The sequence below is a fragment of the Leishmania infantum genome, chromosome 36 (assembly GCF_000002875.2).
Source record: "Leishmania infantum JPCM5 genome chromosome 36".
NCBI classification, from domain to species: Eukaryota; Euglenozoa; class Kinetoplastea; order Trypanosomatida; family Trypanosomatidae; genus Leishmania; species Leishmania infantum.
The window spans coordinates 637,505-651,923 of NC_009420.2; the positions used below are offsets into that span (position 1 = coordinate 637,505).

General features: G+C 58.8%; 5 protein-coding genes across 5 annotated transcripts; all 5 read right to left on the bottom strand.

Annotated features, from left to right (window-relative positions):
* Nucleotides 1-636: 636 nt before the first annotated feature.
* On the bottom strand, nucleotides 637-1,044 carry LINJ_36_1710 (putative poly-zinc finger protein 2; the record flags this gene model as incomplete). Its single annotated transcript, XM_001469716.1, has 1 exon — nucleotides 637-1,044. The coding sequence occupies one exon, from the start codon at nucleotides 1,042-1,044 to the stop codon at nucleotides 637-639; it is 408 nt and encodes a 135-aa protein (XP_001469753.1).
* Nucleotides 1,045-5,671: 4,627 nt separating this feature from the next.
* HEXBP (putative universal minicircle sequence binding protein (UMSBP)) lies at nucleotides 5,672-6,487 on the bottom strand (the record flags this gene model as incomplete). The annotated part of the gene is made up of 1 exon (XM_001469717.1): nucleotides 5,672-6,487. The coding sequence occupies one exon, from the start codon at nucleotides 6,485-6,487 to the stop codon at nucleotides 5,672-5,674; it is 816 nt and encodes a 271-aa protein (XP_001469754.1).
* A 1,068-nt stretch (nucleotides 6,488-7,555) lies between these two features.
* Nucleotides 7,556-8,464, bottom strand: LINJ_36_1730 (putative proteasome beta 5 subunit; the record flags this gene model as incomplete). The annotated part of the gene is made up of 1 exon (XM_001469718.1): nucleotides 7,556-8,464. The coding sequence occupies one exon, from the start codon at nucleotides 8,462-8,464 to the stop codon at nucleotides 7,556-7,558; it is 909 nt and encodes a 302-aa protein (XP_001469755.1).
* Nucleotides 8,465-9,431: 967 nt separating this feature from the next.
* Nucleotides 9,432-12,065, bottom strand: LINJ_36_1740 (putative tRNA pseudouridine synthase A; the record flags this gene model as incomplete). The annotated part of the gene is made up of 1 exon (XM_001469719.1): nucleotides 9,432-12,065. The coding sequence occupies one exon, from the start codon at nucleotides 12,063-12,065 to the stop codon at nucleotides 9,432-9,434; it is 2,634 nt and encodes an 877-aa protein (XP_001469756.1).
* Nucleotides 12,066-12,834: 769 nt separating this feature from the next.
* Nucleotides 12,835-14,157, bottom strand: LINJ_36_1750 (conserved hypothetical protein; the record flags this gene model as incomplete). The annotated part of the gene is made up of 1 exon (XM_001469720.1): nucleotides 12,835-14,157. The coding sequence occupies one exon, from the start codon at nucleotides 14,155-14,157 to the stop codon at nucleotides 12,835-12,837; it is 1,323 nt and encodes a 440-aa protein (XP_001469757.1).
* Between the last annotated feature and the right edge of the window lie 262 nt (nucleotides 14,158-14,419).

The following is a 14,419-nucleotide window of genomic DNA, read 5'->3' on the forward strand; positions in this document are numbered from 1 at the left end:
CCTCTTTGTCTGTGCCTCAGCAGCTGCACACCGGGGGGGGGGGGCTCGGGAAAGGGAGAAGACACGCCAGAACGGGGAAGGGCACGTGAAGAGAGTAGGAGCGGTAGCAGGGATAGTTGCGGCGACGGCGAGCTGGGAGGAGGCGAGAACGAGATTAGGGTTAGCGGCGCTAGGGAGGCGACTCATCCCGGGAAGGGGGATGGGCCCATGACTCTCGAAACGAGGGCCAAAAAGCCAAAGGAAGTGGCACAAGAACAAAAGGAGTGCGCTCACCCCATCGAACTTGGGCATCTAAAAGAAAAGGCGAAAAATAATAAAACAGAAGATAGAAAAGGAGCGCCAAAAAGAAAAGAAGGTGACGGATGAGTGGATAGGTGTGTCGATGGATGAGCAAAACATCCTCGCGCACACAAATCAGCGCCCCATAACAGAAGGAGACACACACACGCACACACCACAAATAAATACACACAAAAGAAGAAAAAAAAAACAGAAAAACCAAGCCTGCTCCTTTTTTTTCGTGTCGTTCCCCTCCCTCCTTTTCTTTGTTGTTGTTGTTTTTTTCCCTAGACACTCACTTCTTCCTTTTCATGCTGCGTTCCCATCCATTCTATACGGATATGACCGGGAGATTTATTAGGCATCCGGGCAGTCCTTGCGGAGGTGGCCCTTTTTACCGCACTTGCGGCAGGTCTTGTCCGCGGCCGAGCGCTTCGGCGCCGTCGGGCAGGAGCGGCCAATGTGACCGTCCTCGTTGCAAAGGTAGCAGTGCGCGGGGTTGGTGCACTCGCTCGCGATGTGACCTTTCTGCGAGCAGTTGTAGCACATCACCGTCTCCGACTTTGGCGGCGCTTCCGGGCAGTCGCGCGCGCGGTGGCCAGGCTTCTGGCAGTAGAAGCACGGCGCCTCCTCAGCCGTGATCGTGCTCACGCACTCCTTGGCGACGTGGCCAGGCTTGCCACAGCGGAAGCACGGGGCAGAGTCCGCAGCAGACGTGCACTCGCGGCTCTGGTGACCAACACCACCGCAGCGATAGCAGACCATCTTCAAAATTAAAAGGTAGCTCGTAAAAAAGAGAAGAGAGTGAGGCGAAACGCGAGAGTGATTACAGAGAGATGCGAGAAACTGCCAAAGAAAAAAGGGCGGGGGAGAAAGAGAGCTGAAGAAACGGAGAGAAGATATATCCTGTACGTGTGTGTGTGTGTGTGTGTGTGTGTAGCAGAAAATGCAAGAGAAGCGAAAGAGAGAATCCTCGGAGGCGTGAAAGCAAGCAGCAGCAGATGAGATGGCGGGAGAGTAAACAACAGGAAAGGAAACGCAGAACAAAGCAGCGCACCATGAAGAGTTTGTAGAGAGGGACCGAGATTGGGCATGTGCGCGAATCGCGGCTCAAGACACACGCAGATGCGCATGCAGGACCGCATATAGTGGGAAAGACAGGAAATCAGGGATCTCGTGGTATCATCGGCGGTCCACACACATATTCGCGCGCAGCTGTCCATCACGTACAAGGCGCCCTTGTTTGTCCTCGTGCAGATACGCTTCCCGCAAACGCACGCACTTCAACTTCCTCTTCTGTTATCTGTGGCCCCTCCAAAGACGTATCACGGCGTGCAGTTAAGGTGTGTCGCCAGCGTCCTGGGGAAGTGCGGTCAAGGTGGCCCGGTTTCGCCTCACGGATGCTGCGGCACTTGTACCATTGCTCGCGGCTAACGTGCAGCGGCTTCTCGCTTCCATCCCTTCTCGAGGGTCAATGCGTCCTCTCGGCAGGGAATCGGGAGAAACACGGCGTTGCGCGCGGCGCTGTTCGCGCAAAGGAAAGGCAATATTAAAGCAGGGTTGTAACGCGGCTAAAAACGAGCCGCGCGCACAAGTGCGCTTCGGCACCGAGCAGAGTAGCCTCGTCAAACCAGCAGCAGCAGCAGCAAGCAGCAGCAGCGCGGGCAAAAGCGAGCGGGAATGCCGCCGCCAAGCAGCCAGCGCCGCCATCATGCCACACACGCTCCTCCAACACCAAAAGAGAAGGCAAGATAGAAAGCCAACGTAACGTCCTCATCCATAACGAGCCTCGAAGAAACGCGTCTCATACGTCGTCCGTGCCCCTGTCGGCAGCACCAAAGGCAGTTGTTGTTTACGTTGCCTCTGCACCACTTCCGCCGCAGTGAACAAAGGAGGCTATGTGTCCCCTTCTCGCCTTTTCTCCATCTCGGAGCAGCACACCACCACCACCACCCAGACGCCTGGGTTTGCAGCATCACAGCCTCTCGCACGGAAGGTCTATACACATCGCGCGCCGGCCTTGCGCTTAGCATGTCACGCGTTCTTCTTTTCATCGCTAAGAATTCGAGGAAAAACACACTTGCGGCACCGTGCACAACCGTCTCGCCGTGCACGTGGGCCGTTACCATGACTGCCGCGAGGTGCAACCACTACTCCGGCTCCACGGTCCCGATGTGGTAAGCCGTACCCTCACACACGAAAAAAAAAGAACCTGAAACCACATCATATGTCGACACGCCAGCCAGCCGCTCTCCGTGATCTTTCAAGCGTTCGGGTGGGCCTCGCCCCACCTCATCTTTGTTGTTTCTTCGCCCGTTGCGCGGCAACAAACTACCACGAGAGCAGCAGCCCATCATGGGTGTTCCCTTCACGTGCTCGCCGTCAAGAGGTCGATCCATCTGCGCTGTCATCTCCCCTCCTCCTCCACTGGTGTGCTCCTTCCACCTCCAATGCCTAAACATCCGTGAGGATGCCTCTTGTTGGCTTGCACAACTTGCTCAAAACAGCGAGACTAGTCGGAGAAGTAGACAGTGCGTGGAACCCTCCACCGTCACTGCCAACACCTCCCAAAACGTCACCCTTGTCTTCGAAACCGCTGACGGCCCCGTCATTATCCCCCCTCGTGTGCGCGTGTACACTCATACGCAAGGGTCGCTGGTGCGTCGCTCTTGTCGTATATGGCGCGGGCGCGTAGATGCGGCACGTTCCTGTCCCCCCCCCCAAGGAAAACGACCGTGCACGCAGTCTAAGCTCCGCACGCCTATTCTACCCACTACCACCACCACCGACTCACATACCCTTCTTGCACGACATACGTGACGTCTGCGCCTTTCGCCATCATCGTACTAGCGTGCAGCAGATCACTTTCCGCATTAAAGATAGAAGAGGAGAAGACACCGGGTGAGTTGGATGCCGCACAGGGTGGACCACGCCACCAACTCCGACCTTCTCCTACGTTCCACGGCCGCTACTCGCACCGCAGAACAACAGTGAAAATGAAGAGAAAAGAAGGAAGATGCTTCTAGGGTACGTCTGTTAGGGGTATTTAAGGGCCGCGGCGTTAGCATGTGTGGCTACGTGAGCGAGTGTGCAATGGTCCTCGGGGAGAGGACGGTGCTTGGTGTACCCAACAGCACCTGGATATCATGGAGCGGGGGGATGGTGCTCGCGCGAAAAATAAAAATCCTTCACACACATGTACACCGGCACGCACCCGGATGCAGGAGAGAGACGAAAAAGGAGAGATCACGTTCGCAGCACCAGTAACTCTCTTTCCCGAGTCTCACGCAAGACACACACAGACGCTGATCCTTCCGCCCTCTGTCTTCGCATCACTGGCACACTCGCAGCCGCATTGCACGCCAACAGGCGGCGCGATTTCTCCCTGTATTTCTCCCCCATTCCTCTTCGAGAGGAAGAGTGAATGCCGCGCACACGCAGTAGCACACATACACACACACACATGCCCACTTATCAAGTAGCACATGGAGCCGCGGCACCCGCGGCACCGCACGCGCACCCCAATCTACGGAAGACGGTCACGTGCTCAAGGACTCGAGCACCTTTTTTCTTTTTTTGAACGCTTTCTTTGTGTTTCTGCCATTCTGTTCATTTCAGCACATGATAGTTGCTTTTTACTCGATCTCACAGAGGAATAAAAACGAGATGTACACACACACAAAAACACAACCCCATAGTGAGAGCGAAAGATGGTCGATGAAAAGAGACGAAGGTCTTTCAAACAAAACAAAATCATAAAACAAAACTCTTGTTAAAAAAAAAAAACAGAAACGCAGACAGAGATAGAGAGGCTGATGAATAAACGCGCGTGTATGCCTGTGCGTGTCACAAAGAGCTTGTCAACACTTCACGGTGCAAACGGGAAACGGAAAAAAAAGAAAGGCGATGCGCCGCAAGACGCACACAGACACAGACAAGCACTGTTTTTCTCCACCTCCCTACCTGTGAGGCAGGGAGGTGAAGTGGGCAGGAGAGAACCACCTCGACTCCTTCGATGGTAGCCTCACACGCGTGGGGGGCCGTACTTTTTCTTATTTGGAGTCGACAGTCGCCTTCTGCTCTCCTACCACCTGCATCGAAAAAAAAAAAGAAAAGGCGCATCCTCACACTCGCACTGCTGCTTTCTTTTTCCAATGCGCGTAGGCGCGAGCGTGTGTTCGTACCCGCTTCCTTTTTCGATGTGAGAGGGAGCCTGATCTTCGCTTCTCGTGAAAAGAGTGAAGTGCGCAACGCCGTGGACGCAGAGAGAGTCAGACCCGGCGCTTCTGTAAATGTTGAAACAAAAAAGGGGGCTTTGCGAGCGTGTTGCACGCCACTCTTTCATCCGCCTCACCTCCTAGTCGGTGACCTCCATTTGGTATGCGGAGCGACCAATCTGTTCCTTCCTATCTTGCTGTCTCCTCCCTTGACGGTTGTGGTTTTTTCTTCCGAGGTCCAGTCAGGTACTTGCTGCTGTTACGCACGCAGTGCAACCCCCCCCCCCCGTCGTCGTCATGGACGGACTGCGTTTGCTTATTTCTTTTTGCCCATCCTCACGCCCTCTTTTGCTTTTTTTTTGATCGGCGTTGGATATCGAGAGGGAAGCGCGAAAGAAAAAAAAAACACGAAAATCATCTCTCCTTTAGTTGTCGTGGCAGGTCCTTAGGTGGATCTTGCACACACACACACAGACACGCACACGCGCACACGTGGAATGAGACAGAGAGGTGGAAAGCACCCAGAACAACGGAGACATGCGAGAATAGAAACAAGGAAATCGCATGACTCCCAAACGCTTTCTTTATATACACACACCTTATTCGCGCGGCGGTGGAGTTGTGTGGTTCTACTAGCCATCAAAAGGTCGTGGAGGAGCGGAAAGGTGAAGGCGGTGCAGTGGACCGGTCATCGTTCGCTTCATTCTCGTTTTCATCTCTCGCTTCGAAGCGGGGCGGAGGAGGAGCAGCAGCAGCAAAGACCCGTAACAGAGGACGAGAGATGGAGAGAGGGTGGAGGGGGTGGAGGACGGCAAGGGAAGGGGAAGCAGGTGTGAGAAGGCAACAGAGAAAAACAGAGAGGGAGACGAGCACACATATGCGGCTCTCTCACCTGTTTTCAAGCGCCATGGCGTCACTACATGACATGCTCTACTGTTTGTATATAACACAGCAATCCCCTCCCCCCTTCACTCTCCCCCCCAACACACGCACGCAGTTCGCTTTAGATTGCCTCCACTCCGCCTTTGTCATCGCTGGCTTTTCGTTCACTCATGGCTGCACGTCACCCCTTGCATCCGCGCACGCTTCTTCGTCACCTTATCTGCTTATGTGAAACTCTTGCATTCCACTCAGAACACCCGTTTCGTTCATACTTTCAGCTTTTTCGTTTCGCTTTAGCTGCTGGGGCAGTCACGGCTGATGTGGCCGGCCTCGCCGCACTTGTAGCACGTGCGGTCACCGCCGCCGCGGGAACCGCCATAGCTGCCACCGGCCTCCGGGCACTCGCGGCTGATGTGGCCAGGCTTGCCGCACTTGTAGCACGTGCGGTCACCGCTGCCATTGCTCCCGGCGCTGGGGCATTCGCGGCTCATGTGGCCCGACTCCCCGCACTTGTAGCACTTGCGGTCACCCGCGCCGCTGTACCCGCCCTGACCGTTGGGGCAGTCACGGCTGATGTGGCCGGCGTCGCCGCACTTGTAGCAAGTGCGGTCACCCGCCCCGCTGTACCCGCCCTGACCGTTGGGGCAGTCACGGCTGATGTGGCCGGCGTCGCCGCACTTGTAGCACGTGCGATCGCCACCGTAGCCGCCCTGCGCGCCGCTGCGGCCGCGCTTCTGGCCGTACCCACCGCGGCTTCCACCCTGGCTGCTGGGGCAGTCACGACTGAGATGACCCTCCTGGCCGCAGTTGTAGCACTCGAAGCCCTTGGCCGCACCCGGCTTCGCGGAGTTGGGGCAGTCACGGCTCATGTGGCCGGCCTCGCCGCAGCGGAAGCACGTCATGGCTCCAGCGGCGCCGGATCTAGCCTCGTTCGGGCACTCGCGGGTCATATGGCCCTCCTCGCCGCAGCGGAAGCACGTCGTGCTGCGCCCGTCACCCTTGGAGTCGGCCTCGGGGCACTCGCGGGCGTAATGGCCCTCCTTACCGCAATTGCGGCAGCTGGTGCTGCTCTCGGTGCGCGGACGCTTGACGTCTTCGGTTTCGGACATGATTGCGGGGTATCAAGTAGGATGGAAAGGTGGGGCAGTGGTACTGGTGGTGCTCGATGACAGACGGAGGAGAGAGAATGCGAAAGACAGAAGACAGAAGCAACAAAAGGTGTGAAGGTGAGCCTAGAGAAAACTTTAAAGAATGTACGTTACTGCAGGAACGCGTGCGTGTGCCGTTGGCGTGTGCGCGCGTGGGGAGAGCGCACGCCCACGCAGTCACAAGCATGGGGGTGTTAACGCGAAGAATAAAAAAGGGAAGGGAAGAGAGGAAAATATGAAAAGGCGGAGAGCACACCGTAGCATATATGGCCTCTATAGTCAGGGGAGAGGATCACTTGACAACTTCGGCTGCACGCATCACGAGGAGGCATCCCGTGGTGGCCCATATTGAGCCTGTGCCGTAGAGGAGCCCGCGAGCGGGAGAGAAGCCCTCGGAGGGGGAGGGAAAGAGGAGGGCGCATACATGAGGGGTCCCGTATGTGTGTGCGTGTGGCAGAACCCCTACGATGCTCGGCACCCGACCGGTTACAAAGCGCATGCTCTGGAGGTTGGCTATGCTCTTTTCCTCTGGTTTGGTTTTTGCGCGCGGGGGGGGGGGAGAGCTGCGCTTTGAACAGCCCTCAGCCACAAACGCACGACCACGAAAGGCTCTGCATAAACCGTCAGAAAAAAAGAGACACGGTACACACACACACACACACAATACTCGTGCCCCTCCACAGGCAGAACAGCATGTGAGAGAATGCCCACATGCGCCACCGCGCAGGAAAGAAAACAAACAGAAGAGCATCACGGTGTCCTCTCATCAAAAGGGAGAAGACAGACAGGCAGACCAACATTGCCGGAGGAGGGGGAGAGAGGGGAGGGACAGCGCAGAGCGTGTCATCCTCCATGGAGCCGCAGGGCACATAATAACTACAACAGAGAGAGCATCGAGCGTGAACGGGCGAAATGCGAGGGGCGCGAGCGCCTGGGGGAGGGTGGAGGCGCCAGCACGCGATCTGCACATAGGAAGCAACTCCGCACCCCCGCCTCCCCCTGTCCGCCCAGGCGTAGGTTGGTCTTTCCCTACTGGGACGGAAAGTAGCGGTCGTAGAGCTTCGTCTGGTCATCGCGCGAGATCTTGGTCCAGCCCTTCTCGTGCACGTGGTAAACTGTCACGATACCGCCAGAGGCGCCATCGCGGTACGTCGCGTGGAAGATGGAGCGGCGCGCCAGGTCGCACGCATCCTCGACAGAGAGGTCCTTGCGGTAGCCCGTGTCAAGCACACCGTAAGCGTAAATGGAGCCGGAGCCGACACTGAAGAGGTCCTGTTTCACGCGAGAGCCCTTGTCGTCCACGTAGTAGAGCGAAGGGCCAAACTGATCCCAGCCGGCCAGCATCGTGCCCATCGAAAGTCCGTGGTTGCGGTAGGCGTACGTGATGTTCGCCAGAATCTTGCTCGCCGCCGCGACGGTGATGCGGCTGCCGTTGCGCAACTCCCACAGGCGGCACTCCATACCAAGCACGCGCTCCCAGTATTGGCAATCGGCTGCACCACCAGCAAGCGTACCCAGTAGGTAGTCGTTGATCTCCAGGACCTTCAGCACCGTCTGTGATGCGATGTACTGCCCCGTCGACGCACGCGAGTCGACGGCAACGATGATGCCGCCGTTGAAACGGAAGGCGAGGGTCGTCGTACCCTTCTTCATGTCAATCTTTGGGATTGCTCGCGGCACTGGGCACGACGCCGTCAGCGTCCAGCAACGGTTCTCGCCGTGGAGGTAGCGGCTGGAGTCGAGCGGGTCGGCCGTCACAGCATCGCAGGAAGCCGGCGATCTTTCGGTGGTTTGCTGTGGAGCGCGTCTGTAGGAGCACAGTGACAGCGGTTCCTCCAGCGTGTCCTCATCCATGTTGTGGTACGTAAAGGGGCCCACCCTCGGGCAGTCGTCCAACGTGAAGTTGGACGACATGACGGACTCGAAATCAGCGAACATGACGCTGCTGGCAGATGAGTTGCTACTACCACACAAATCAGGTCGACGGGCGAGTGGGAGGAACAAAGTGGGGAGGCAAAATGTGGGAGGCACGCACGCACTTGAGGAAATCTTGTGTATCGAGAGCTAAACTGTTGCTGTGCTGTGTATGGCGGCTCTCGCTGTTATTGTTTTTTCCTTCGTGGCTCCTCTTTTGGTTCGCGTTGATGCTGCTGACGTGTGCGGTTCGGTCAAGTGCCGACGTGCAACACACAAGCAGTGAACGGAGGAGGGGGGAAGAAAGTGCGGTGAGGAGTGACGCGGAGAACAGCAAAACGGCAACCAATGTCGTCGATGTCCAGCAAACAAACGAGGACGACGCCCCGCAACGAAAAAAAAGGAAAACAATAGGCGCGCACCACACATTCAAACACGCACACACGCAAGCAAGTAAGAAAAAAAGGAGTGGGGGAGAGAGAGGGCAATGGATGGCAGAGAGAGAGAGAGCACGCATGTGCACACCGCTACGCTCCCAGAGAGTTGAGTTCAACAGAAACTCGGCAGAAAGAGGCGTTTTGGAGGAGGATTACACTGAAGACGAGATGAGAGAGAGAGGGTTGCTGCACTTGACAAGAGTGGCACAGAGGCAGCAGTCCCCTTTTCCCTAGTCATGATTTTCTTCCCTGCTTGTCTGTGCAGCTGGTTATCCGACGACCATGCTTTCTGACAGCGAGCACGCACGAGAGATGTCACAATGGAAGTTTGCGCAGTTGCCATTACAGATCGTACTCCCTCTCCTGGTTGACACGTAGTCCCTGCAGACAAGGAAGCCGGGTGCGACGGGCTACGCCACACGCACAGGCAAAGTGACTATGCTTAACGGTGTGACGGCCGGCGCGGCGCGCGCAGCAGACAACGCCCAGTCACATCAACCCCCCCCAAAAAAAAAACAGATGTGAAGGCCACCACCGGCAAAGCCCCGCACACCTCAGCGAAAGGAAGTGATATCCTCGACAATAGCGTCCTCGTCCTCTTCCTCATCCGCGTCTGCAAAGGGTGCGGCTGCGCCATCGACGGTCACATCCCCCACACTCCTGCGGCACGATTCTTTGGGGAAGTCGCCTGGAAGCGGAAGCATATCATCACGCAGGTGCCTCGCACGTCGCAGCAGTTGTGCCCGCTGCTCCGCCAGTGTCTGCAATTCGCTCGACTCGAAGTTCAGCGCATCTTTGACCTCTTCGTAGGTGTAGTTGTCGAGCTCCTCAAGTTCCTTTGGCGTGAGCTCTCGGTGCTGGCACAGTCTGCGAAGCCGCGAAACTCGCTGGCGGCGAAAGTATGGCCAATCGCGCTCAACGAACGGCTGCCAAACGGCGCCGAGGTGCTGCGAGTAGAACGGCGGGATGGTCACCTCGCGAACGGAGCCGACGGCGAGGTTGGACAGGGCAAAGGGCCCGAACGAGATGCGTCCGCCACGCTCCACCGTGCGGCCGAGATGCTGCATCAGGTGCGCGATGGGCATCGATTCGCCACGCACCTTGACCTTGACCGAGTAGCGCGACTTGGTGGCAGGGTTGACGAAGAACTCTGCGTTGCGATAGAGGCGCCCGTTGATGTGAATACCCTCTGTGTTGAGCTTGTGCACAAGGACAGGGTCAAAGGCTGGCCGGACGCGCAGCAGGTAGGTCCTCTGCACCATCGACTTGGGGTTCTCCAAGAAGCGCGAAAGCTCACCGTCGTTCGTGAGGAGGAGGATGCCGTGAGCCCGCATGGGCAGCGAGCCGACCGGGACCAGGTGGTCCATACCGAGGATGCGCGCATGCTTGGTGATGAGAGTGCGCCCCGCTGCATCGTTGCGGGAGACGATTACGTGGGCTGGCTTATGGTATATCCACAGCCGCGGCGGCGCAAAGCGCAAGCGGGACTGGTGCCCGGCAACGTGCACGTCGTCCTGTGCCTGCACTAGACGGAATGGGTTGCGTTCCGTCACGTTGTTAACACGCACCTGCCCACTCGCGATGATGGCGGCCGCCTCGCGTCGACTGCAGAAGCCGGCTCGAGGTAAGGTGCGCAGGAGGTGCACGAAGCCAGCCCGCTCAACCCCTTCGGCCGAGACGCTCGCACCGTCCCCCGTCCCGAAAACTGAGGCGCGGCGTCCGGTGTTGGCGGCGATGGCAACCAAGCGACGCAGTGGATCGTGCGGGGAGGCGCCCGGCACGGAGTCGTCGGTGCCGCTCACGGCCTGCATTGCATTGGCAACCCGGGCAGGTGCCACCCCGTCTTGCAGAATGGCCCTGTCGCAGGTCCCACGTCGTGCATCGTCCCACGCCGCGTCGCCCAGCAGCGTTGCCTTCTCTTCCTCCTCTTCTTCCTTCGGCACCAGATCAGCCAAGGTAGTGGCGGCAGCGCCGCTGCGCAGCTGTGCAACTTTGCGCTGCAAGGCGGCCGGCGTTGGTTGCAACGTTGCAACTCGACCGCCAGCCTCCACCCCCGCGGCTTCGCCTTGCTGAGCCAGCATGAGAAGCTCCCCGGCGGGGCGGTGGCGAAGCCGCTGCGGCAGAAACGTCTCGCTGCGCTCCTCTCGCAGCTTTCTCGCCCTGAGCTCCATCAGCCGCTCTCGCAGCATGTCAGTCAGCTGCACAGGGGTGTCCCCAAACTCTCGATACGCCCCAGCATCGCCGCGGTCGCCCTCAATCGTTTGGTCGGCCGGTGCCGCGTTGCTCTCCGTTGCCAGGTGAAGCCCGCCGTGTCGGCGCGCATTTCCACCGGTGAGCTTGAGGATGTCTGGGGAGTCGCGCTCCGCCGCGTCGCGGGCGCTGCCGTATGCGCCGCTCCTCAGCTTGTCCGACATGCCGCCGCGTACGTCAAGGCTACCCTCGTCGAAAAACGACCCGAGTCCGCTCTCCCGCCGCTCCCTCTCAGCACGCTTCCCCGGCGTCACAATGCCATCGGCGTTCACCTCATGCGTTGTGTCGTGCCAGCGGCGAGCACGACTCTCCTCGGCGGCCTCTGCGGATGCTGGGACGGCTTTGAGGTGCGCCATTGCACGAGGAAAGTACTTCTCCACGTCGGCTATGTCCTCTGCCGCGCTAATGTCGAGCGAGTGCGGCAGAGGCGCTGCATCGACATCGGGAAGGGTCGCTGGCTGTGGCGACGACGGAGAGGAGCGAGTCGTGATACGCCGTGGCGGGCGCCGTTCCCTCCGGAGACGGCGACGTGAGCCTCCGCGGCGCTCTCTGCGACTTTCCTGAGACGAAGAGGAGCGACGGGGCTCACCTGCAATGTTACTGGAGCTTCCCTGGCTGTTCGTGGCGTTGTCCCGAGGGCTCGCAGTCTGCGCAGTGGAACTTGGGAGAGGTGTTTCCGCTCCTCTCGTAGTGCCCCACCGCACTGATGCTGCCCCTCCAAAGTGCAACCGACACACGGTGCGGTCTGCGAGGCAGCACCTTGCTGCCTGCCTTGGGAGCAGCGCAGATAGCAGCGACGACCGCATACGCCCACTGTCAGTGTCTTTGTTATGAGAGCTGGGAGAAAGGAGACTAACGTGTGAGACACAGACACAGAAGCCACCCTCACCTTCTGAGAACGGCAGTTTGCGTGGGTGTGTTGGGTGTGCGGATTCCATACAGACCCTTGGGCCGAAGAAAAAAAAAATGAACGAAAAAAAGGGCCGTGCAACGACGACGCCAACGTGCGTTTTTGGTGTCGGCGCATAATCAGAGAGTAAACCAGAGACACAGAAGTGGAGGTGAACAGGCGGTGCGGAGAGGCAGGGGGGTTGCACAAGAATGAATAGGCCAAACAGACGAAAGAAAGCGGGACAGCCACCTCATGGAACACATCGAGAGGAGGAGCCGGGCGGACGGAGAAGGGCGCTGGCGCGTCCAACGCTGCTGGGAGAATGGGGGAGGATTGGGAAGGGAGAGAGAGAGTCATGTGTGTCCTCGAACGCACCGGCCATGACCATCCGCTCTCTCTCCCTCAGCCAACGCCTCAGCACTGGCATGCCGGCATTGCCTCTTTCCCGTTTCACCTGCCTTTGCTGGTTTCCTGTTGTCCAAGGTCTGCCTCTTTTTTTCGGGGAAGTGTGGGAAAAGGGGGAGGGGGGGCATCTCCTCACCTCCTGTTTCGTCGTTAGTCAACAGGGAAGGGGAGCCGAAAACGCGCTGCTGGTGAGTTGCACCGCTAAGCGAGCCACGCACCACCTTCTCCTATTCCTGCGTAGTGGCGGAGGGCAGTGACGAGGAAGCGATAGATGCAGGGTAGTGATCCAAAAAAAAAACACAGTGCAACCGCCATCCTATCGCCAGCTGCGATGGCGGGCAGAGAGTTCTCGCATGTCCTCCTTGCATACGCCGCGCGACACGACCACAGTTTCTTTCAGGTTTGCATGCTCAGTACATGATGGTTCGGCACAGATGATGGCGCGCCTCACTTGGGAGCATATAGCGTCCCACGTACCACAATGCGTAGTCGAGGTGGATCACACTGCACAGCCTCTTCACTGGTAGCTGCGCCGGGGCCCCTGGCACCTCTGCTGCCGTGGAGCCAGGCTCCCTTGCAAGCGACGACTGTCGCTGCGGCGGTGTGTTGAGAAACTGCAAGAGACGCTCTGCGGCGATCAAGGTTGCCACGCGGATGGACACCTCCTCTGCCGAGCCCGGCAGTAGGAGAACGTGCCTGTCCACAATGCGAGCGAGGTGGTCGTCGTAGACTAGCAGTCCCGCTGCGCGCAGCGCCTTGGGAATTTGATAATCGCAGCAGATGGACAGCTTTGCGCTGTCGGCGAAGACGCCGGAGAGCGACGATTCCGGCTCTGTCGTGCGGGACTCGGCACCGGAGCGCGCGATGCGAGCGGCTCGATCCGTCAGCCAGGAGTTCGCAGGGGCGGAAGGCGGAGGTTTAGAGAGCGGCGATTTTGAAGAAGCGCTGCTCGCAGCCTGGTACCGCCACAACGCCGGCAGCGCTTGCTCGATCGCCAACGCCGTCAGCTGGCTGAGCTTCAACACTGGCACAATGCACACATCTGGGGAGGTCTCGCCGGTATTCCCGCCAAGGCAGCCAGGCCCTTCCACAGGCACACGCGCAAAGTCGGCATATCGTGGGTGAAGCCGCACGAGGGTCGGCACAAATCCACAAGGCGCCGTGGCGGCCGCCGCTGCGTCAGGCGCGAAAAGGAAGCCGCCACACGCGCGAAGCAATTTGTAGTATGACGTTTGGCGCGCGACCAAAGCATCGGCCAGCGACAGCAGAAGCTCGACGCGCTCGCGGGTGCACGGCATCCACAGCGGGGTGACGCCGTCCTGCTCGCATCCGAGGAAGCATACGCGCAGCGCACTCGTTGCCGCCGCCGTATCCCCACGAAAGCGCTGAAGGAATTCAGGGCAAAACCACGGAAGGCGGTGCACCTCCACAGCGCGGCGGAGGAGATACATCATAGCTGCGGAGCCCCGCAGCAGCGTCGGAGCAGCGGCAGCGGCCGTTGGTAGTGTGCCAAGTTCCTTTGGGGCTGCGCTCGGCGGCTCGGTGAATAACTCTACGACCGCACCGATATCAGTTGTGCCTCCATTCCCCAGTGCCGACGCCACGCTCGGCGGATCAACAGCAGCGTAAAACCCTGCAAACCCTGTCACCTCCTCTCCTACGCTAGCGATGGCGGTCCCGCCAGCCTCGCACGGCACCTCGGCCCAGTGGCAGAAGTCGATTGCCACCACCATACCAAGGTAGTTCACCACTGCCGCCTCATCAAACCGCAGCGACTCGGGCACGCTCAGCAGCCAGTGGTTCGTTATCGCGGAAGAGCGCGTGTCCACATTTTCGCCCACGGCTGAGTGCTTGGAGTACAGCTGGTTGTGAATGCAGTTGAGGATAGCGTCGAGGACGTCTGAACTCTGTTGGGCGAGGCTTGCCGCCACCGGTGGGACGGTGGCATGCAGAACGGTGAGAGGCACGTCGGAGCGCTGGCCGTAGAGACGGCAA